General features: G+C 41.9%; 2 protein-coding genes across 3 annotated transcripts; one reads left to right on the forward strand and one right to left on the reverse strand.

Annotated features, from left to right (window-relative positions):
• The first annotated feature begins 2,702 nt into the window (after window positions 1-2,702).
• aamp (angio-associated, migratory cell protein) lies at window positions 2,703-21,496 on the forward strand. 2 transcript variants are annotated; one of them, XM_028572252.1, is made up of 11 exons: window positions 2,703-2,743; window positions 14,383-14,520; window positions 14,611-14,730; window positions 15,872-16,011; window positions 16,315-16,459; window positions 16,595-16,678; window positions 18,750-18,865; window positions 19,033-19,127; window positions 19,320-19,410; window positions 20,031-20,185; window positions 20,678-21,496. In XM_028572252.1, the coding sequence occupies exons 2-11, from the start codon at window positions 14,472-14,474 to the stop codon at window positions 20,751-20,753; spliced, it is 1,071 nt and encodes a 356-aa protein (XP_028428053.1). In that variant the 5' UTR covers window positions 2,703-2,743; window positions 14,383-14,471; the 3' UTR covers window positions 20,754-21,496. The 2 variants fall into 2 exon arrangements, with proteins under 2 accessions (XP_028428053.1, XP_028428052.1); XM_028572251.1 differs by lacking the exon at window positions 2,703-2,743 and adding an exon at window positions 11,143-11,540.
• Window positions 8,764-10,684, reverse strand: LOC114551140 (THAP domain-containing protein 1). Its single transcript, XM_028572253.1, has 2 exons — window positions 10,311-10,684; window positions 8,764-9,738 (listed from the first exon to the last, which is right to left on the reverse strand). Exons 1-2 carry the CDS (start codon window positions 10,370-10,372, stop codon window positions 9,021-9,023), a joined length of 780 nt encoding a protein of 259 aa, XP_028428054.1. The 5' UTR covers window positions 10,373-10,684; the 3' UTR covers window positions 8,764-9,020.
• Window positions 21,497-23,150: the final 1,654 nt, after the last annotated feature.

The raw sequence follows: 23,150 nt of genomic DNA on the forward strand, positions 1-23,150 counted from the left end.
TTTTTTTTTTACCAGGGGCGGGCTTAAGTAGGCTACAGCGTGATGTTATGGTCATTAATAAGGGAAATGTCTCTGGGCGTGTCCTATAGGCCTGCTATATAAAATATCACTGTAATATTCCAAAACGCAGTACTAAAGTAGTCATTACTTTGTTTTTGATAACTTTATCCTACTTTATTATGCTTTACATCGCATGTAACGGCTCTATAATATAGCCTGCATAACATATGTCCCTGCTCTGTGGCGTTTTTAATTGACCACGGCATCATTATTACAATCCAGAATATTGTTATAGTCTCGTATAGATGCTGTGCCACTCTATAGTGACTTTGTAAATGGACTGTTCTTATATAGCGCTTTTCTAGTCTCAACGGTTACTCAAAGCGCTTTGACATAGTACAGGAACCATTCACCATTCACACACATTCATACACTGTGGCCGAGGCTGCCGTACAAGGTGCCACCTGCTCATCAGATAATCAGTCACACGTGCTCAGCATCTCGGGGTTCTGTGTCTTGCCCAAGGACACTTCGACATGGACTGCAGGGCCAAGGATCGAACCACCAACCTTACGATTGGCAGGCAACCGCTCTACCACTGAGCCACAGCCGCCCACTTTGTGACACCTTTAGCATCATTTTTTTTTGTATTCTATCTTTTAAACAAAAAAAATCTGTTAAAGTATCTAAATACACATATATTATTCATATTGGAATTTATTGCGCACCAATATTGAGTTCATTATAACGTCATCCTAGGGCTAAATAATTAATCGCAATTTTAACGCAATATGGACTAATGCAATATCCAAATTGCAGAGGGGGCGCAATATTTGCTGAAGGCGAAGTATGTGTCAAACCATTTTGAATTAAGTATTGTGGTGCCCTACTTCATACCCAACTTATAGCCTTTATAAAAAAAATGCATAATAACATCCCTATAATAAACTTACACTAATAATAAGTGTGTCTATGCTACACAGAGGTTAGTTTATAGTAACATTATAATGCTATTGTGATCATTATAACTTTAATATGCTTTATCAAAATCATAATAGGCTGTCACTTACAGTTGCTATCAGTGGTGTGTTCCTAATTACCTTAACTGAGTTTAGATCTACTATGATGCCATTATTACATTGCTCGAATGCTCCTTGAACATCAGATTTTTGAAGCAATTTCATCATGAATGCATTGCATGGGCTATATATTTGTATCGTCTATGTTATGAGCAGTGCTCTTACGATGTGCTTACGTGATTTTGTTGTAGTTGTGCTGTGATTTGTCTGTAGTAGTATCCCTGCAAAATGTTCCGCTATTCGCTATACAGTAACTGTTTATAAGGAACAAATAAGCTTGAAAAAAAACACAACACACACAAAACACATTTCATGTTGTGTTATTGCAACATTTGTGTTGTGATTGCCAATTATAGAAAGCATTTTGCTGCCTGAGATCTATTGCAACATTACTAAACTCCCTTCTATTATTCAACACTTTCCATAACCAGGACTGGCAAAATGAACGTTTTTATCCAATTCTTGCTCATTGCAACATGAAACATAGATTCTGGGCCTGAATGGTCCAGGCCAACCCAACAAAGAGTAGAAGTGGTTGAAACGTGATTTAACTTAATCACTGCCAAGATGTGTGCCCAGGTGAAATATCCAGAAAGACGTGTTGTATCTAGTGTTTTATATCTATGGGTTTAAAACCGGCATATGCATGCTAACATTGGTGGGAAAAGGGTCATATTTTCACTTAACCTCCTCCTCTACAGGGAGATCAGAGGCCAGGGTCCACCAGCAGTTCCAAGACTTCAGCGGGGCAGGTGCACGCTTACGTGAGCCCTGTACTTCCCTATAGGTCACTTTCACCACTTCCATTACTGTCAAAAGACCTTTTTGTGTTTGCATTTATTAATTGAGGTCGCTCCTTTTTTTGGAGTACAGGGGAGGCCCGGTGGGACAGCCGTATCTATGGCAACAGAGGATTAGAATTTCTGCGGATGAGCTACGGAGCATCGGTTACGTAAGGCGGTCGGTCTTGGAGGCATCTCTGATGTTTTTATGCTTGAGTAAGCTCATTAGGACTAAACCCTGTATGGCTGCAGACCTCTCTCTGCATAATATATTATATGGAAAATAAGATACATATCTGAGAGAGCATAGATGTCTGAGAGAGCATGATAATCCTGGACACACATATATGCTGGACATCACATTCACTTTCAACCACTTATTAGCAGTGTTGAACATAGTTTAATTAAGGGTCCAATATGTAATATTTGTACTGTAATAAATCCAAAAATGACACCAATGCCTCATCAGATATTAAGGAAACATGTTAAACTGAAATACTATCTTTTCTGACAACAATGCTAATTTCAGTATTTTTTCTTTTTGAAATTTACATTCCGTGATGGAATTTATGTTTATGTTTTGATCTGTGTGTTGTTATCAACGGCCCAGTTTGACAGCCAGGCCGGGTTGCCAGATATATCTGTAAAAACGTAAACTCGCTACAGCTGTAACGGTAGTACAGCCATGAAAGCAGCAAACAAACGAACAGGATCAACGGAGATAGATTCTACATGACATAAAAAAAAGAAAACAGCATGTTTCTAACAGTTGCGTGACCAGAGACGTAACAACCCCCTGGTAAATATTGGAGATGTATTTGAAAGATGGAGACAGCTTAGAGCCCAAAAGGACGCGGAGTTGGCTTATTTCCTCCTGAACCGGTAAGCATTAGCTTCAGGCTAATTTATCACAGCTACTAGGGACGGGCATTTTTTGTCATTTCAACATTTGTGTACTCACATTGAATTATATAGCTAGAGTAACCGAGTTGGTTACTCGCAAAAACAATTAAGAAAGCCGGTAAAGTGATCCTGACTGGTCCTGGCTAACGCCGCCATGCTAACCCTGCTAACTGCTAACGTTACCGGGAGGACCAGGCAGGCAGCCCATGGCTGTTTACAGCGTGTAGCCTCTTCAGCGGCTGGAGCCGACAACGGTGAGTTATTTTAAACCACGAGAGGGGGGCTGTAAATCGGAAAGAGAGGACTGTGAGTTTGCAGTGTGTTTAGCGATTGTTGCCGTAATTCTAAGCCAATGAAGTGTGTTCCGTCGGCAAGGTAGTGGCATTTTTAGTGGGGGAGACGACTCTCCAGTATTTTGAATTGGTAGTGCAGTAACTATTTTAACCGCTAGCTGCCAGTATTACACACAATATTACATATTGCACCTTTAATGTTTGTGAGGATCTGCAAAAACCTGGGAAGAATTTCTGCCTTCAAAAATCCAGCCTCTCTCTAAAATACTTAACAATAGCTGCAACTAAATGATAACTTAGTGAAAACTACCAAACCTGCACTGAAAAGATCAGATGTTTTATGAAATTAGACATATAGGCTGATAAATAACAAGAGTCTCCAGCCATGCTAGTGGCTTTGTGAGGTTGAAGTTAGATACATGCTAATGACATGCTAACATGCTCACTATAACAATGCTAACCTGCTTATATTTAGTAGCTGTATTTTTTAGCATGTTCACCTTTTTAGTTTAGCAGGTTAGCATGCTAACGTTTGTTAAATTAGCAGTAAACCCAAAGTTTAGTTCTGGGGGAATTTACCATCAAAATCTAATCAAAATCAATCAGTGATGAAATTATAACCCATCAAATAAATATAATTGGATAATCCATCCATCCATTACACACACACACAAAGTAAAACCACCAGCAAAACCAATAATAGAGTGCTTAAAAATAGGTATTAATGTGAAGACTTATGTTATATGATTCTTTTCAGATAAATTGCTAACTTTCTTACACAATCCTCCTACCATATTCTGAAAGACATATTTATACCTTTCTGTCAGGGAGCACACCAATCGGTCTTGGACATCTGTGGTGTTTGTCCACAGGCTTTTCGCTGATGCAGACATGCATAAAACACTCAAATGTGGGTATAGTGCACGCGTGAGTGTGTGTATGTGTGAGTGCGTCCAGAGCAGTGATGTCAAAGCAGGGATTAGATTGGCTTATATTGCCCAGAGCAGCACATTTGCAATTCAGTGAACATCACACTGGGGTTGCCAAATCACTGATTATGTTAGTTTAACTACTTTTACATCCAGGGGAGCCACTATCACCTCTTTCCATTTCAGGCTTGTATCTAGTATCGGTGGAGCTATCAATACTAGATACAAACCTGAAATGGAAGGTTATTAGTACCAATAGGATAGATACAGACCTGAAATGGAAGGAGGTGATGAGTTCTCTTATTTGGAGCATGAAGCCTTAAAAAAAGCATCTGTACTAAAGTACCTTACATGGCTCTGGCTAAAAACACAGCTCAGCTGAGTAATGATGTTCCAAAAATACTATACTACTAAAAGGAGCAGCAACCAGGCTTTAGAAAGTCAACAGGCGCGCGCGCGCGCGCACGGCCTGCGCAAACTACCGCTCATGCTTTACCACCGCAGACACATCACACACAGGCTGTGGACCAGACCACTTGCAAGACACACACACACACACACACAACTGGTTTTTAGTGGTTGGAGAAGGGAAGCCGTCGTCTCACCCAACACGGTCCCACATGAGTCAGACGCAGCGCGCAGACAAAGCAGACTGGACCTCAGCGTCGTAAACACGCTGACAGAAAGACAACAACTTTCTGAATGTCTCACCTTGCTTTTGACAGCATGTCAAACCCTAAAGTGACTCTTTTCTTGTATGTTATGTTTAAAAAACGAGACGTGAAACCTTTCCAGGATGCCATGAAACTGGAGCGTTTAAGAGCGAAAAGAGAGCAAAAAAAGGAGCCATAAAGAGTTCTCGTTAAAAAAAAAAAGAGAGAAGCAGAGTCAAGGCTTCTTACAGTCGAGCCAGTTAGTCTAAAAACTTTCCATCAAAGCCTTGCTGAGCTGCATGGAGTAATTACCTCTCACACAGCTCCAGCTCCAAGGCCTTATTACTGATACTGTTTGTGTGTGCGTGCATGCGTGTGCGTAAAGGTGCACGCACACGCACACACACACAGACACGCACGTGCTCGCGCGCACACTCACACATGGTCCAGCGGTGTGTTTCCGTGTGTGTGTGTGTGTGTGTGTGTGTGTGTGTGTGTGTGCCTATAAAGTAGCAGCACCCCAGAGTGTCCTGCTTTTCAGACGTAAACCAGCTTGCCTGAGTGATAAACCGAAAAATGTTTTTTATGACGGGTCGCTCCTGGTCCCTATGACGGCAGAGAGAAGCCCACCCAACGTGCTGTTCCATAATGTCTGGGGTAAAAAAAAATAAAAAAATAATAATAATAAAAAAAAATAGGCAGATTCAAAAGACAAAGTGGAAAACACTCAGAGCAATGATTTCCTGCCCCCTGCAAACGAATCAAGTCCCCTGTCTATGTTATCCGAATTTTGAATTCATCCAAATGTGGCTGCATGTTCAGTATCGGAAGAAGTATTTGAAATACCAATACAACAATGTAAAAAAATACTACACTCGTAGGTGAATTATACAGAAGTATAATGTAATGTAATGTAAAAAAAAAATGTACTACCGGTGAGTCAAATCATATGGACAATCTGTCCATAACCTCACAAGAGATCCTAACAAAGTAAAAGACAACTGAAAGAGGTGAAATAACTTATTTTCATCCCATGATTGATATGTTTCATCGGGTGTCCCGGTCGCTCAGGGCAGGGACTGAATCACATGTTTCCTATAAGGTCATAATCAGCTCATGATCTCTGCTGCATATATATATACGGTATTTCCTGTTCCTCCTGACTGGAGGCTGTAGCCTATATACAGCCTATGACTAGGATTAATATCCACCTTCCCATACGTTATTCACTCATGTTGTCAATATTAGATGTGACCAATCTAAGTTTATTTTTGTGGATATTTTCGGAATTCTAGTCATGCACCTCTGTTCCTCAAACAGCTTCTATGAGCCTAAAATAATTTGATCTAGTCTGGGTTTTAATGGAGACTTAAGTGTCTCGTGATGGTCTCTAACCGCTGTTCCAAATGCTTTTTTTCTTGCTAAAAGAGTGACTATACTTGCCATGTTTTGGCATAGGAAATTAGTTACATTTCATTTTATGGGAAAACATCAGCTCTTGGATCAGCATTTGTATGCTCCTTCTGCGCAGTGTGGTACAAATGTCCAAAAAAACGTGCTTAATTAATCCGACAGTGGTGGAGGCTCTAATGTGAACAGGAGCTGAACAACTGCCGAAAACAGATAGACGAAATAAAGCGGCTTTAACCAGTGTCGTAACTTAATGTCATCTAAATTTCCAGAGGGAACGTTCAACGGCCTCTTACTCATAACTGAACGGAGAGCTTATAAATCTCTCACTGCTCCCTGCAGATTTTAAAATGTCTGAATAATGTACACCCCTGGTGTTTCCACATCTCACCACATCATGAGATGGTTGTATTTTTCCAGGGGAAGGCTTGCAATAGAGGGCCCGGGCAGCCAGTAAAAGCTATTTGGGCATGCAGTGCGCAAGCCCTGCCAGCAGCATATAGCAAGAGACATAAAACCCCCAAAAACCTGAAGTAGACAAACTGTGTTAAGTGTTCATGAACTATCTCAGGCCAAGGGAACCTGATTGATTGGAGAGAAGAGCTCCTTTTAAAATGGGAGTTGGCTTCTAATGTTATTCCTGTGGTTTTGCTGCAGTCTTACAAAAAAAATATATCTAAATGTCAACTTAGAAACTGAAGTTTGTCATCTCATTATTCGAAGCACAGAGGTCAGGATTCGAGCTGAACATCGGCCCTCTGCTGGACTGATTGCACTGAGGTGATCTTGGGGGACATGTCACTCACACTTTTCAAAATCTTACTCTCATCCCCCAACAGTTTAACTCCCTAAAATCTCTCTAAACAGTGTCATCTGACCTGTCTAGCTGCCAAAATCATGACATTATTTACCATAATCTACCATAAAGTCCCCTAACAAGAAAACTAAAGCTGAAGGTTCTTGCATTAAAGGAATACGCCACCGTTTGTTGAAATAGGGCTTATCCTGGTCTACCCTGGCTGTAGATAGGTGGGCCAACGCATTTTTTTGCAAGTAATTAGGTTGTTTTTTTTGTCTTTTGTTGGCTCACTTTTACTCACAGCATGCTAACCGGCAACATAGGATTCCATTCACTACGCTAAGCTAACTAGCGGCGGAGCTGCCAGTGTTGCACCGGACTAAAACAATGCATGCACAAAAAATGCGTTGGCCCACCTATATACAGCTAGGGGAGACCGTGATAAGCCCTATTTCAACAAACGGTGGCGTATCCCTTTAATAATGCAGCAATCATAGCGTTTCTAATATAATAATAATAATGTATACTTCATTAATCCCGCAAGGGGAAATCACAATGTTTTCACTCTGTTGTTATTACACACACGCTCAGCACTTATACATGCACTAATGGAGAGACGTCAGAGTGCCCAGGAAAGTGCCTTGCTCAAGAGCACCTTAGCAGCACCCAGGAGGTGAACTGGCACCTCTCCAGCTACCAGTCCACCACCATACTTTTGATCCATATGGGGACTTGAACCAACAACCCTGCGGTTCCCAACCCACTCTATACAGACTGAGCTACTGCCACTTCTGTATTTTGTTATCCAAGGCACCAGAGCCAATTTCATTCATTATTATTTCAAACTTAACGCTCAACGTGAGTTCATGACTTTGCGTAAACACACACGTCACTTTTTTCTAAATGCTTAACCTTTGTTCCAGTAATACCAGACAAGTAAATTACAGTTTAGTGACACTACAACCGCCTGTGGTGAAGAGCGTGATGATTCATACTCGTCTGACCTTTCAGTGTAGTACTCAAAGACCACTGAGTGTTAATCATTGAGGGGATGAGAGAGAATCATTTCTTTTCTAACAAGATTTAACACAGCGGGGTTTTTTCACATTGTAAGAGAAGGGAACGTATTGTAATCAGGCCGTCAGACTGTAAAAGGACACATTACAACCACACGACGAGGAACACTTTGCACTGATATTTTAAGAGTGAATAAGTGGCCGAGACATTTTTGCACATGCAAGGACTATTGCTTCCTGGGCTGCTTCTGGAGAAAATACTCAGCACAAAAATAAGAACTATGTAAAAAAAATATATATATATATAATTAATTAAATTTAATATTATCTACATGATGCAGATGAAATTGAAAATATAATTAAATATTATTAGTAGTTGTGGGAATTTATTTCACTTTTAACTTTATGTCACAATGACACCATGAGGATGTGCATGGACAGTTACACATGTAAAGACAAAAATAAATAATAAAAAAACATAAAAAGTAGGTAATTGAAAAAGGATAAGCAAATACATAAACAAATAATTTTTTTTTTTTTTTTTACTTTTAGGGATTTTTTTTCTTCCTAATTTAACAGTACTTTGACTATGAACTATGATTTAACAAATCTCTCTCTCTCTCTTTGTGATTGCCAGGACAAAGAGATTAATTATAGGGCTGATTCTTGTCATCTTGATTTCCTGTCAGGTAAACATCTCTTTATTGGAACTGGCTTATTATGATGACTACATTGAGACAGAATTGTTCTGTGCACAAAACTAAGCATAAAAAACACAAAATAAATAATAAAAAATAAAATCTGTTGTAGTGCGGTAGTAGCAGTTATTCTAGTAGCCTATTAATATGCTATCACGCTTAAGTGTGATACAAAATGCAAAAAAAAAAACGACAAAAAGATTTAGTTTTAACGACAATGTTTATGAACAGAAATAACGTAATAAGGGGTCGAAGCATCTTTAGAAATCAACCTCAGCCATTGAAACATCCTCCAAAAAAGGTTATGCAATATTTTCTGAGCAGTAGCCTATTATCCATAGACGGTGAAAGAAATGGACTTCGACAGGGACCGGTGAAGTCAATTAGAAGCACTTTTTTTCCAGTGATGGCCCGAGGTGAGGTGAGATCAGTCTTTTGGGGGGGCGATGCTGTGCGCCTTACTCAAGGATCACTTGAATTTCTCCGCTAAAGGAAGCCTCCAGCACGTCACCGCCGTTGGTGGCAACACGCAGCTTCTCTTCCAGCTCGGTGACAACCGAGCAGAGAGACTTCACCTTCTGTTTCAGTCTTCGGATCGTCCGCTCTTGAAGCTTCACTTTTTTCTTGCAAGAACACGAGCAACTTGGAACAACTGAGGAGGGAGACGCCACTTTCTGTTTCAGTCTTCGGATGGTCTGCTCTTGAAGCTTCATTTTTTTCTTGCAAGAAAGCAATCTACTCTGAAGAAGCGGCGCCTTCCTCTGTAGAGGACAGGCGGAGTTTTTCAGCGAGTACCCGCCGTGGTCTGCAGAAGGGCTACGCTCGCAGCTGGCTACGTTCACCTCGACTGTCTGCGGCTCGCTGGGAGCGCAACCGATGTAATCGTGGTCATGACTGACGTTCCTGCGTCTACGCGCTTGCGTGGCAGGGTCGGTCTTCCTAACCGTCGCGTTCCTACAGACGCTGGTGTGCCTCACCTTGGCCTTCGCGTGTAAATCTGGGTAGAAGATGGTTGGCACAGCGTCTGGTTTAAGCATAATTTTTTCCCGGAAAACGAGGAAACAGTCCTGTCTGAAGTGAATGGCGCAGAGGCGAGAATGCTTGGTTGGCGTCCAGCTCTTTCTCTTGACATTGTGTATCCACTGCTTCAACCGGTCTTTGTCATTGAGGGGGAACCTGACAAGAAAAGAAAAAAAAAGCGTATATCAGAAAATGAATCCTCAAAGTCACTACAAGCTACATCAATGGTTCGTTCTCAACCTCAGACTGCCAACTGCCTAGTGTGAACAGCACACTAGGCACACTTGTTTTTTTCTCAAAGAATCTGCTACTTTAAAATGATCTCACTACCCCCCCTCAGTTGAGAATCAACTGCAGGGACAATGCACAAGCTGATCTGTGACTCGCATCCAACCAAAACAATAAAATGTGGCTGTGGTGGTATATTAAAAATGGTGGAAAGCATTTAACTCATAGACAGTATATAAGATTTAACTGGGCACTATTTTGGGCTAGTGTATGACGGAGTACAGCATGTAGGACTGAAATAGGCTACTTTTTGATGTGGGAAAGAGAGCAGCTCTGAGGCATTAACGTTTACGTTAGCTTTGCGTAGGTCTGGCTACGCGATTAAAACAACTGCACATCATGCTACTTGTAAAACTCATGAGCGAATTGCCAGGCTTATATATAATGATGATTCAAATAATCATAATCTTGCATTATACTGATGGAGACTGTGGACTTACCTGAAAAAGCTTAACCCGGAACCTTGTCTGTTAGAACACATGTTTGCTACACAGCAAGCCATGTTCGCACCAACGAGAAAAAAAAACAAAAAACGGCAACAAACAACTAGCTAGTTAACACATTGAATTAACAAAATACCACCTATGACACAATACTTGTGTTGAACGATGACCAGAAGTTTATATATATTTATTTTGCATAGCGCCGCCAGCATGTGGCCCACTGAGGTAAACAACGCTAACTTCGACCATGACTTCGACGGAGTAAAGCAAAGACGGACGGAGACCAGTGAAGAAGAAGCACGTTTCCGGTGAGGGCTGAGCGCACTGCGCAGACTCAAACTAAGCTTGACGACGTGCCTTTGACGTGAGCAACCTGTCTGAAAAGTTGGAAGTCTTCTGGTAGCTGTGCCAAGTGAAATCTCAATCATTCCCAATCTTGCAGAGACGGAGAGCGTAGGTATATGTAAGGAGATAACATGGGCACAGGCTAATTATTGCTAACGAAAATGCTAGTTAACATTAGTAATTAAACTTAAACAGCTAATGTGAGTCGAAACTGCCTGCGAGCTTATCCTGTACTATACGGTAATTTCTCTACAGTGCGACAGAAAGTCTCGTGGTTATGACAAAAACGGCTAATACGGGGTCATAACCATAGGTCATAACGTGAGATACAAGGTAATTGAATCGTTTATACATTGTCGCGTTTCTTTAGAAATAAACAATGGACAAACATAGTCTTTAAACGCTTCAGATGTAAAGTTATTCGCTGTCAAAGTGACGCCAAAATGAATGGCAGTCAATGGGATGCTAACGGAAGGTGATGGCTTGTTAGCCTCAGAATCTCCCGGATGCTCGCTTACCCGCCCACCTCACGTCATCATTATGCGTCTGTCTCTTCAGTCACCGCAGCATGTGAAGAAAACATGGGGATGCCGTTCGTTTAATATCTAACTTCTGTTTATTTAAATTCACAACACTGAATGCGGCGTTTGCGTAGCGAGCGAAAGTGTGACTTCTAACTGGGCTAGGACTCAAAGTGAGGTAACGTTAACCTAAAGTCAGAGCTTAGCGAGCTGTACTCGCACCCCATGCTTTTCGGTTGTTTTACTAGCTTTTAGCCCGCTAACAGCATGGACAACAACACGCAGGGGAATGCGATTGAGCTCCACGGAGATGAGGAAATCGTTGAAGTCATCGACCTCGACGAGATGGAGCCTGGTCCCGGTTGGTTGATAACTGTTTACAGCTGTTACTACTTCAAGTAGTCACGTTTGGCAACGTTTTCCTTTGACAACCGTGTAAGACTCGACATTTGTTTCGGTCACCGTAATTAGTCTTAAAGAAGGTGCATGTCAAAGTGTTCCTGACCAAAACACTGAGCCCCAAGTTGCTCTCCGGATGCTGCTGATATGTGGTTCAAGGTTCCACTTAGAGATTCCATTTTTTGCTTCCCGATACCAATTCCGATACCGAGTACCGATCCGATACCAGCGTGTCGTATATTTTATGTTTTAACAACTGTATACTACTATCCCTGTATGGATGTGATATGATTTCTATTTTTATCTTGTACGGCCTGGCTCGGGTTAAACTCTTTGTGAAACATGAACAAACACTTAAACACTTTTATTGTCCAGTTTGACAGTCAGTTATAACGGAAAACTACTTTAACGTAGATTTTCATTAGGGCTTCATTACGTGGTATCGGATCGGTGCATAAACTCCAGTACTTCCCGATACCAGCGTTTTTGGTTTACAGCCAGCAGTACATAGACAAAAAACGCACAAAAAAAGCACACAAAAATAATTACAAATATTACATAGAACGTCATTCACGTGGCGGCTTCTTATTCAGCACTTAAGGGGACATTTAAGGAAAACCTGGTCCAATGTGGTCTAAATCCGAAGAAGAAGAAAAAACAGTGCAATCTTCCATTTTTAATGCATTTTCACAAATCTGAAATTGTGTTTTTAAGAATCTTTAGCTTCTCTGGGATACTTAAGTCCAGATTTGATAAGTCTAGTGGTTTTCACTGTGGACCTTGTTCAAAGTTGTCATCATGTGAAAAAAATCTCAAATCTCAAAAATTCTCATAAAAACAATAAAGCTTTCACAGATATAAAAATGTGTTTTAAGACATAATTAATAATTTACCTTAACGACTTTCAGGCTTTCAATACAGTAGGAGGTTCAAAAAACGGAGGATCAGTCCCAGCAATGTATGTTATGTTTCCCTGCTGAATCGGAAGCTAACTTCAGCGTAATGCTTAGGATGGGTTAAATGCTGCAATTGAATTGAACCACATTTGAACTGTACAGCTAGACATTTGTCTTGGTAACTGTGTAGTCTTAAAGGAGGTGATTAGGTTGATTGTATGCTCTAAAACAGGGGTCGGCAACCTTTTTGATATGAAGTGCCCTTTTCAAAATTTCTTGTTTATTAGTGTGCCATTTTAACATTAAGTTTTATTATGACATCACATCAAAATGTAATATCCAGGGAATCTGTAATTTTATTCCATAGCAACATTTGATAACATGTATTTCTCATAATCAGGACCTTGTAAGTATTATTATTATTGTATATTATTATTATGATTATGGAAACATGGTTTTAGTATGCAGTCCTGATTGGTGGAAAATGGGCGGACAAAACTATCACTGTCAAAGAGCCTGAAGGAAAAGTTGATGTGGAAAAGCCCAGCTTTAATGATGAATGGACTGATATGCAGGTCCTGTATGCCTCATTTTCAATGAAACGATGCTGTGGCAAAATAATAATAACACAACCAGCATCATTATCAACATGAACATAACGATTGCGTCATTCACGTGCATATTAAGTAGCCACATGTATTTGTTTTGGTCTAATAATGCATCCATATTTACCGCTCCAGCGGAGAGGATGGTTTCTTCAGACAGCTTAAGTTTATAAGAATTTGTCCAAATTTCAAGATTCCCTGCAAACTAAGATAAACAGACTACAAACCGACAGCTTTTCTTTTAGCTTGTTTTGTAAAAAATTAGCTATTTGCAGAGTATAAAGCTGTGTTTGCGTAAAACAGCGCGGTGGACAAGAGTGTAGTGAGCAGACAGAGCAGATTGAAATATCGCCTCCTGCATGTTTATGCCGGTCTACACAGGTGAGTGCACTGATAAGTATTGACTTTTAACTCACAAAGGATTTAATGTAGCCTCCTTACAGTAACGAGACTAGCGTTAGTTCATCTGCCCCAGCGGCCGTTGGTAATCCTCTTTGTATTGTTCCCAGTCAGAGATATGAGTCAATCAAACTACCGTAAATAACAGGTCGCGCACAGGCGCCGATTTATGTTTTCCTCCGTGGGTGCTCACACGCGCACACCCTTTAAAAAAAAAAAAAAAAAAAAAAAAGTAGTCAAAAATGTTTGCATTTCAGAACCTTAGGAAATGGACAGCGGCTGACACGAACACACACACCGTACTAAAGCCGTAAAGTAAGCTATCTTTCAACTCAGGACAGCACCACTTCTCACAGATAGAGATAGGATTAGAGATGATAAGTTTAATCAGCTTCGTGGGAAATTATAAATCAATGCCACCGCCATGACCAATCACTCTATGACAGACGCTCCACTTAGCACCATCTGCAATGTTTAATATTAAATGAATGTAAAAATGAACTGGGAGTCTGGCACACGTGGGTGCTCAGTATTTTCCGTGGGTGCTCGAGCTCCCACGGTATCGGCACCTATGAGGTTGCGCAACTGTGAAAGATGTAATTTGGCATGCGGATGAGAGAGTGCTTCAGCATTTCAACCATGATTTCAACACATCAATAACTCTCTTGCACACATATTGCCAGTGTGCCATTGGTTAAGGTCCCGCGTGCCCATGGTGGCACGCGTGCCTAAGGTTGCCGACCCCTGCTCTAAAAGATCAACTAAATTGAACTGCAAATGACACTTTTACTTTCTGACAAGTTTAGAGGCACAGCTCTGGAATTGTTGTGGCATTTTCCAGCTGATGGGGCCCCCTCCTCTAGTCATCTCCTTCCTTCTAACTTTCTCTCTCTTTCTCACTAAGATGATTTGGCCGACGAGCTGGAGGACGTTGACTTTGAAGACGCTGGAAACGCAGACGATGACGACGAGGGCTGGGAGACCGAGGACGAGATGGAAGCAGAGCAAGACGACAGCGAGCTCACCTTCTCCAAACACACAGGTAACGCCTTGCCTCAGGTTCGTGCTCTTATGATCAGGCCGATTCAGCCTGGTCAACTTTGCAATGGCTCTGACCCCTTCTTCTGTCCAGGCTCGGTGTTTTGCGTGAGTTTGGATCCTGCAACAAACAGCATGGCTGTAACAGGAGGAGAGGATGACAAGGCCTACGTGTGGAGGGTCAGCGATGGAGAAGTTCTGTTGGAGTGCACAGGTGAGAGTTAAAGGGATAGTTAGGATTCTTTTTGAAGTTGGGTTGCATGAGCGACCATAGCCAGTGTATTGCATACAGTAGATATCAGTCAGAACGTCTCCCAGTTTGGAGAAGCAGGCAGAAGCTAAGCAATGTACCGCTGTAAATGGTGGGGGGGGGGGCAGCAGCAGCAGCAGCAAAAACATATTTAAAGGTGCTCTAAGCGATGTTGGGTAAAGTCACTTCTTGTTGACGTTCAAAGTATTTTCAAACAAAACGTAGGCTAGCTTGCCCCTCCCTCCTCCTCATCCTGTCCCCTCCCCCATCCCCCAAATCCTTCTTGTTATTGGCTGGAACACTGTTTGGTGGTGCAGGTTGGCACATTTTCTTTTTGTTGCCGTTTGTGGAGCCGGGGCTGTCTACAGAGACTGCGTTTGTTTACAGTGTGTTCAGGGGACAGGGAGCTAGCTAGATAGTGAGATGTTTACTGTATGTGACAAAAAATGTTATAGCCTAAAAAACGGGTGCCATCGCTTAGAGCACCTTTAAGCCATCAAAAAAATTTGACCCATTAAATGAATCCATATCGGTTTATGTGTATGAATATTTTCACCGATTTACCTTGCCATCAGCCCTTTCTTGACGGGGCAACTGAAGCCGTTATTAATATATCTATGGTCTCTTCGGAGCCACCAGACTCCTTTTGACAAAACAGTAATTCTACCTCGCAGAACACAGGGGTTGCTGGTCTAACGCTGCCTCGATCGGTTCATTTGTTTGTGTAATTGTGTGACTCTGATGAATCCGAACTAAGCCAAAAACACCAAAGTTACACAATAACACAAACAAACTAACCGACCGAGGCAGCAGTAGACCAGCAACTCCCGTGTCCTGCGAAGGTAAAATTACGGGTTTTTGTCTATGGAGTCTGGTGGCTTTGAAGAGAGCATGGATAACGGCTTCGGCTCCCCGCCCGAAAGGGCTGCGTTCACACCAAGCACGTTTTGAATCCTTTCTGTTTCTCCACTTTTGGTGGTTACGCCCTGTAGTCGATGTTACTTGCCAGTTGAGGAAAGCTGTAGTGGTGACGCATAGCCACTCTGAGGCTTAAAGATAAAAGACCGCATCTACAAAAGCAATTCTTTCCCTTCTGTTTCCACAGGTCACAAGGACTCTGTGACGTGCGCCTTGTTCAGCCATGACTCCTCTATGGTAGCTACGGGTGACATGAGCGGCGTGATTAAAGTGTGGAAAGTAGACACCAAAGAGGAGATCTGGTCCTTCGAAGTGGGAGATCTGGAGGTAAGGGCTTCCGTGCGGAGAATGCGCGTGTGTGACGTGTGCGTACTGTGTATGCGTGTGTAAGAGTGTACTCCAGAAATACTGCATCGGCCTGGACGTGCGTCTTGTTTAGCTCTTTGTCTCCCCTCGCTCAACCGCGACCTGCAGAGTTGCTCTTTTGCGAGGCACACAACCCGTGATCGTCCTAAGATCTGCTCGTTGGCCACCAGCACAAAACTGCGCCGGGGAAATTAATTAGAGGGAAATGATGTGCGTGGTAAAGCAGCTGTTGATTGGTTGCCGTCTGCCCTGCTTCCTCCTCAGTGGTTGGAGTGGCATCCCTGCGCTCCGGTGCTGCTGGCGGGAACGGACGACGGCAACGTGTGGATGTGGAAGATCCCGTCGGGAGACTGTAAAACCTTCCAGAGTTCTGCGTGCCAGGCGACCAGCGGCAAAGTCCTCCCCGACGGTGAGAGACGGGAAAACAAGACACAAAGTCACTCACCAAAAAAACGAGTCCTTAAAAGTCTAAGTGTAAGAAAACCCCCAAAACACTGAATTGTGTATTATTATTTTTTTTTTCCCCCCCTTCGTTTGTCTCCAGGTAAACGGGCTGTGGTGGGTTATGAGGATGGCACAGTACGCGTGTGGGATTTGAAGCAGGGGACCGCTGTCCACGTCATTAAAGGTGAGTCCAGCAGCTCTCGGCTGTAGCTTCATCCTGCCGGTTATCGTTCATATTTTAGGCTTCTAGTGGATTTGTGTTGTCTAGGTGGCTTATCATTTGCATAATTGAACAACCATAACAAATAGGAACTTGACAAAAGGTCACGCAAGACATGTATAGAAGAGTTGAGGAGAGACAATGAGGAGATGTGTTTTTTTTTTTTTTTTTTTTTTTTTTTTTTTTCCTTCAAGCTAAGAGCATAGGAGAGTGGCCGGGTTAGCTCGGTTGGTAGAGCAGGCGCACGTATATAGAGGTTTACTCCTCGACGCAGCGGCCGCGGGTTTGACTCCGACCTGCGGCATTTTGCTGCATGTCGTTTAAAGGAGGTCATTGTTTAATAGAACAAAATAGACGCAAGACAATGATTAAAAAAAAAAAAAAAAAAAAGTAAAGTGAAAAAAAGTAAGTGAAGCTATAAAAGGATCAGGCCTTTATAATCAAATACAAAGTTCTAACCTAATCAAACAGACAAGAGCAGCAAACATAAACTCAGCGTAAACTAGTTGTATAAGACTTTGTTTTTGTTGGGGAAATCCCAGTCATTAGCAGTGATTTTTAAAGGTCCCATGGCATGACAATTTCACTTTATGAGGTTTTTTTTAACATTAATATGCGTTCCCCCAGCCTGCCTATGGTCCCCCAGTGGCTAGAAATGGTGATAGGTGTAAACCGAGCCCTGGGTATCCTGCTCTGCCTTTGAGAAAATGAAAGCTCAGATGGGCCGATCTGGAATCTTCTCCTTATGAGGTCATAAAGAGCAAGGTTACCTCCCCTTTCTCTGCTTTGCCCGCCCAGAGAATGTGGCCCACCCATGAGAGAGAGAGAGACATCATGGCTTTCAAACGAGCAAAGTGGCAGTTGGTCAAGGCCACACCCCCACCCTCCACCTTGCCCCCCCCTCCTCCTCAATAGCTACAGACACAGAAATGGAACATCCTAAGGAAAGCTCATTGTGGGACTGGCCCTAGTGGCTGTAGTTCTGCACCAAGGCTGAATTTTGGGAAAAAGACTTCAGCTACAGTATTAGGGGGCCACTAAGGTCTATATAAAAGAGGCTTCAGATACAGTATTAGGGGACCACTAAGGCCTATATGAAAGAGACTTCAGATACAGTATTAGGGGACCACTAAGGTCTATATAAAAGAGACTTCAGATACAGTATTAGGGGACCACTAAGGTCTATATAAAAGAGACTTCAGATACAGTATTAGGGGACCACTAAGGTCTATATAAAGAGACTTCAGATACAGTATTAGGGGACCACTAAGGCCTATATGAAAGAGACTTCAGATACAGTATTAGGGGACCACTAAGGTCTATATAAAAGAGACTTCAGATACAGTATTAGGGGACCACTAAGGTCTATATAAAAGAGACTTCAGATACAGTATTAGGGGACCACTAAGGTCTATATAAAAGAGACTTCAGATACAGTATTAGGGGACCACTAAGGCCTATATGAAAGAGACTTCAGATACAGTATTAGGGGACCACTAAGGTCTATATAAAAGAGACTTCAGATACAGTATTAGGGGACCACTAAGGTCTATATAAAAGAGACTTCAGATACAGTATTAGGGGACCACTAAGGCCTATATGAAAGATACTTCAGATACAATATTAGGGGACCACTAAGGCCTATATGAAAGCATCCAAAGAGCACCATGTCATGGGACCTTTTTAAAATAGTAATCTACATTGCAGACAGTTATCAGTTTCTGGGCTGCATTTGCAAATCAAGAATTCTGAGAAAACATAAGTAGAGGGGGGGCGCCAAGGAAAAAAGGTTGCGAACCACTGACCTAAGGCATACAAACGGTTCCTTCTCAACAGTTCCACTTGCACTCATTGATTGTTCATGTATTGTCCCAAGTATCGTTTGCCCTGTCTGTGTTGTTGTCTTTAGTTGTCTGTATCTGTCTAGCCCATGCTAATGTAAGGTATTTCTGTCTTCATGTGCCGTAACTGTGTTCCATGTCCTATGTTATATGAAATGACGACAAACGATTTTGGGTTTCGTCTCGTTCCACAGGTCGGGACGCACACCAGGGGGCGCTGACCTGCCTCGCCTGTAACAAGGACGGCTCTCTGGTGCTGACCGGTTCAGTGGACGGCTGTGCCAAGCTCATCAACACCGCCACGGGAAAGGTGGGTGTCAGAACGACTTCTCGAGTTAAAACGGAGAAGAAAGTTGCGCCGTTGCGTGCGCTGATAAAGCACAGTGGTGGCAGCTGCTGTTGTATTCTTTGTAAGTGTTCTCTGTCAGCTTCCGATCTCTGTGTTTTTTCTTGTCGTCGTGTCGTCTGTGCGAGAAGGTGGTCGGAGTGTTCTCCGTGGAGGACGGCAAAGCCAAAGGGTCAACAGACAAGGAAGAATCCAACTCTGTGGAATCTGTGGGATTCTGCAACATGTGAGTTGTAAAGCAGCGCAAAGCCACCTAACGCGATGAGACCTCCCGTGTCGATGACTGGAGATAAAAGTAGACACTAAACTGCAGAAAATCCCCAGTGTCCATACCGACAATTGTTTTTTTTTTTTTTTTTTTTTTTTTAAAGCTCCGCTACGGTTTCTGAACATGTTTCATCTTTCTTGTCCATTCCAGCTTGCCGCTCGTAGCTTTGGCGTATCTTGACGGGACTCTGGCCATATACGACTTCTCGACGCAGGTCCTGAGGCACAGGTGCCAACATGAGGTAACAAGTTGTTTAGTTTAGTTCCCCCATGCCATTCCCATGTCATCGCTCTGTTTACTCTTGTCTGCTTGTCTCGCATTGCCCAGCCCCTCCTCCACAGCGCGGCAGAGGAGGGTCTGGCGAGTCCGCACAGCATTCCGAGATGGGAGAGAAACGTGCTCTGGTTTATCGCCATTTCTTTAAACCAATCCCAAGTTTCAAGTTTCTTGTCCTGTGCATTTGAAAGTACAAAGTACAGCGAGAATGCAATGAAATGTCTTTTGCCCTGGCCGTCTTATTTAAATAAAATGCAATATAAGTAGTGCAATCTGGTATGTTGTAGCAACCTAAAAGCTATCGCGGCCACCACAGAAAATGGAGAAAGATAAAAACATCATGAAATGAAATCAATCCGCAGCCACTTACGTCACTAGGTGCCGCTGTTGATTAGGCTCACTGCCTGAGGGTAAAAACGGTCTCTAAGGCGGGACGTCCGAGCACTGATGCTCCGTAGACCCAATCGTCTTCAAATATGCTGTCTATACAGAGAAGGAGGAGCTACCTAACCAGTGTTCAAGTGGTTTTAGAGTCAGAAGTGACAACTGTTCCCCCCCTGACGTTCCCCTCTGTGTTCCTCCCAGGCTGGCATCGTTCACCTGCAGTGGGAAGAGTCTTCTTCTGTGGTGTCCACCTGCTGCTTAGACGGAGCGCTGCGGTTATGGGACGCTCGTTCCGGTAGCTTAGTGTGCGAGTACCGAGGCCACGCCGCAGAGATCCTCAACTTCACCATCAACAGGTACCACTTTTGATGGTATATATATATATATATATATATATATATATGATAAAAGAATAAATAAAATATTTAAATAAAAACAGACGAAACACCCTTCAACCATGTTCTGAGTGTTGGCGTTGCATAATTTGTCCACCAGAGGGTGCTCTACAACCTCCCTGTGTTACTTGACGTTTGACATAACTTTATTTTTATATATTTTATTTATCAGAACTTCAATATATTTTTTATAATATGTTCCTCTGTTCTGTTGTGACAATAAAACAATCCTATTATTTTAGTGTATACATACATACATACATACACACACACATATATATATATATATATATATATATATATATATATATATATATATAAAAACCTAATATTTGTATCGATATCGGCCTTAAAAATCCTTCATCGGCCGGGCTCTAGTTTGGTGCATTATTGTGATGGTTTGTAGCCTTTTTCTTCAATCACTAAATGATCTTTTGTTCATCTGTCCTTCAGGGAAGCGTCTCTCGCAGTCACCGCTTCAGGAGACAACCAGGCCAAAGTCTTCTGCCTCCAAAGACCCGATCGGTAAAAAGAGCAGGAAGAAAGGAGGTGGGAAGAAGAGGTGGACGGGAGGAAATGTTTCAGGAGAAATGGCGGAGACGCTTCACGATCAGACTTTCCCATCTCTAACACTTGAGAACAGGTCTCCCTTCTCTCTTCAGGATTTCAGAACGTGTGGTCTCACCATCTCATCTGACCTGCTTTTAGTAGAATTGTAGCATCCAAAAAGATGATGTATTTCTCTTTCCGTCAGCACACTGCTGTGCTGAATTGGCAGATGTTTAAGATAATCCAAGCACCGAGAGCAGACGTGTGTTTTTGGTCTTGTCTACACAGGAGTTTTTAATCTGATGGTTTAAAAACAAGTTGGTCATCATTCTCATAAGTATGCTCTTGTTCAAAGAAACTGAGAGACTAAACAGAGGAAAAGAGTCAAAGTGTGATGTATTACAGTGTCCTTTGCCTTCGACATCCCTTTTTAACATTCTGTCAACAATGTCTTTAGAGATAAAACACAAGACAACATCGATTCATTTCTTTTGGTCTAAATTACAATTTCTTTCCATAATTGGAGTTCTTTTTTCTTTTTGTTGAAGGTCCTAATTTACCCCCTGAGGGTGGGTGGGGGTGTGTGTGGTCTTCCAGCTCTCAGACACATTGTTCAGTCAACAATCATCTTGCAAGTTCTTTGATGTAAACTCAAGTGTAAATACAAAATAATAAATAATATACTTTCTTCTGGGTAACCATTAAAGTTCGTTTTTTGACATAGGACATTGTTATCTGGGACTAATTCATCACCACCTCTTAAAACATTTAAACGTGCATCTGAGAAAATAGTTTATACTTGCATCTATTTTTGTCTAAGATGAAGAAGCAGCGAGGTCGTGCTTGGGGACAAAAGTGTCCAAATCTTTTTGTGGGTCACAGTGACATGGAGGCCTGAGAAAAATCTGAATTCAAGTGGACTCTCTCCTTGTTTAGACTATCATTGGATACAGTTTCACTTCGTTAGTTAAGACACTCTGGAGACGACAAGAGGACCCTTAAGGAATTTTCCCAAAAACCACAGCCGAGATATGAGAGATAGAACGTTGTGTATGTTAAGGTGGCTGACTTTAAATAAAAAAAAAAAGCTCAAATGCTTAAAACTTCGCCTATGATACCAAATTTAGATTTGTATCATTTAAACATTTTTTTTTTTTTTTTTTTTTTTTTTTTTTTTTGCAAAAGCCATAACTACTTTGAACTCACACATCCACTGACTTCACATAACTCCCCCCAACCACTGGACTTTCATCTACCCACCTACTGTTCAATATTTAATATTCAATACAATTGATAATACTGTGCAATTCCATTACTGTGCAATATCTGTATACTGGGCAATATCATTACTCTCATTGTCCAATATCTATTACTCATTGAATATGATCACCACTATTGGGCAATCTTCATATTCAAATAATATGCAATAGTCCACACTGCATATCACACTGTATATAAAACCATTATTTTTATAAGTATATAGCGTCTCGGAACTGTGCACCTTACCCCCATTTTTTGCACTACTTATTTTATTTCATGTTATATTTATTTTACATACATGTTGGCACTGAAAAAGGAGTTGCTTTTAATCTCATTGTGCATGTATATAGTGACAATAAAAGGCATTCTATTCTATTCTAATAGATGGGGTCATATTTAGCCCATGGTGCCAGTACCACACAGATCCTATCAGGACTTTTACTAAGTCAATACCGCATATATTCTCCCGTCTTCCCACTGCAGTGACAGATAATCTGTTTCCTTTGGTCTGTACTCTGTATATGATGAGCTTTAAAATAGACTGATTCTAAACAAGTCTGCTTTCCTGCCACCTGAAACAAAAGAAGGTCTGACTGGAACCAAATCCATCCATGGGACTCAACCAACCAGAAACATGGGGTGACCTCATGCTCACCCAGTAGGCTGAGTCCTTTGGCAGCTGACCGGGGTTCCAATCTGACCCGTGGCCCTTTGCTGCATGTCATCCCCTTTCTCTCTACCCAATTTCCTCTCTTTCTGAACGGTCTAAAAAATAAGGAAAGAAAAGCAGGAACCTACTTTTAAAAGATCATGTTAAGAAAACAATTTGATCTGGCCTTTGCTGTGGTTTGCCATCACACTCAGAAATGTTTACTCCATGGTGTGGCAGGGTTGGCTCAGTGGGTAGAGCATATAATTGGAGCTTTATACCTTGACGCAGAGGTCCAGGGTTCAAGTCCGACCTGTGACGATTTCCTGCATGTCTTCCCTCTTTCTCTCACCTAGCTGTCCTATCGATTAGAGGCAGAAAAGCCCAAAAAAATTCGTATGGAGTGTATGGAGCCCCAAAAAACATGTCAGTAAAACATTGATTTATTACATTGTTAAATATGCGCCA

Source organism: Perca flavescens, chromosome 24 (genome assembly GCF_004354835.1).
Source record: "Perca flavescens isolate YP-PL-M2 chromosome 24, PFLA_1.0, whole genome shotgun sequence".
NCBI lineage: Eukaryota > Metazoa > Chordata > Actinopteri > Perciformes > Percidae > Perca > Perca flavescens.

What these genes read in the sequence shown, in the direction of transcription:
- LOC114551140 (XM_028572253.1), bottom strand. Translation starts at nt 10,372, where the DNA reads ATGGCTTGCTGTGTAGCAAACATGTGTTCTAACAGACAAGGTTCCGGG. An exon ending in TCCGGGTTAAGCTTTTTCAG is followed by an intron (nt 9,739 to 10,310) that starts GTAAGTCCACAG and finishes TTTTCTTGTCAG; the next exon opens with GTTCCCCCTCAATGACAAAG.
- aamp (XM_028572251.1), top strand. Translation starts at nt 11,447, where the DNA reads ATGGACAACAACACGCAGGGGAATGCGATTGAGCTCCACGGAGATGAG. An exon ending in CGCTGTCCACGTCATTAAAG is followed by an intron (nt 16,679 to 18,749) that starts GTGAGTCCAGCA and finishes CTCGTTCCACAG; the next exon opens with GTCGGGACGCACACCAGGGG. An exon ending in GGCACAGGTGCCAACATGAG is followed by an intron (nt 19,411 to 20,030) that starts GTAACAAGTTGT and finishes TGTTCCTCCCAG; the next exon opens with GCTGGCATCGTTCACCTGCA.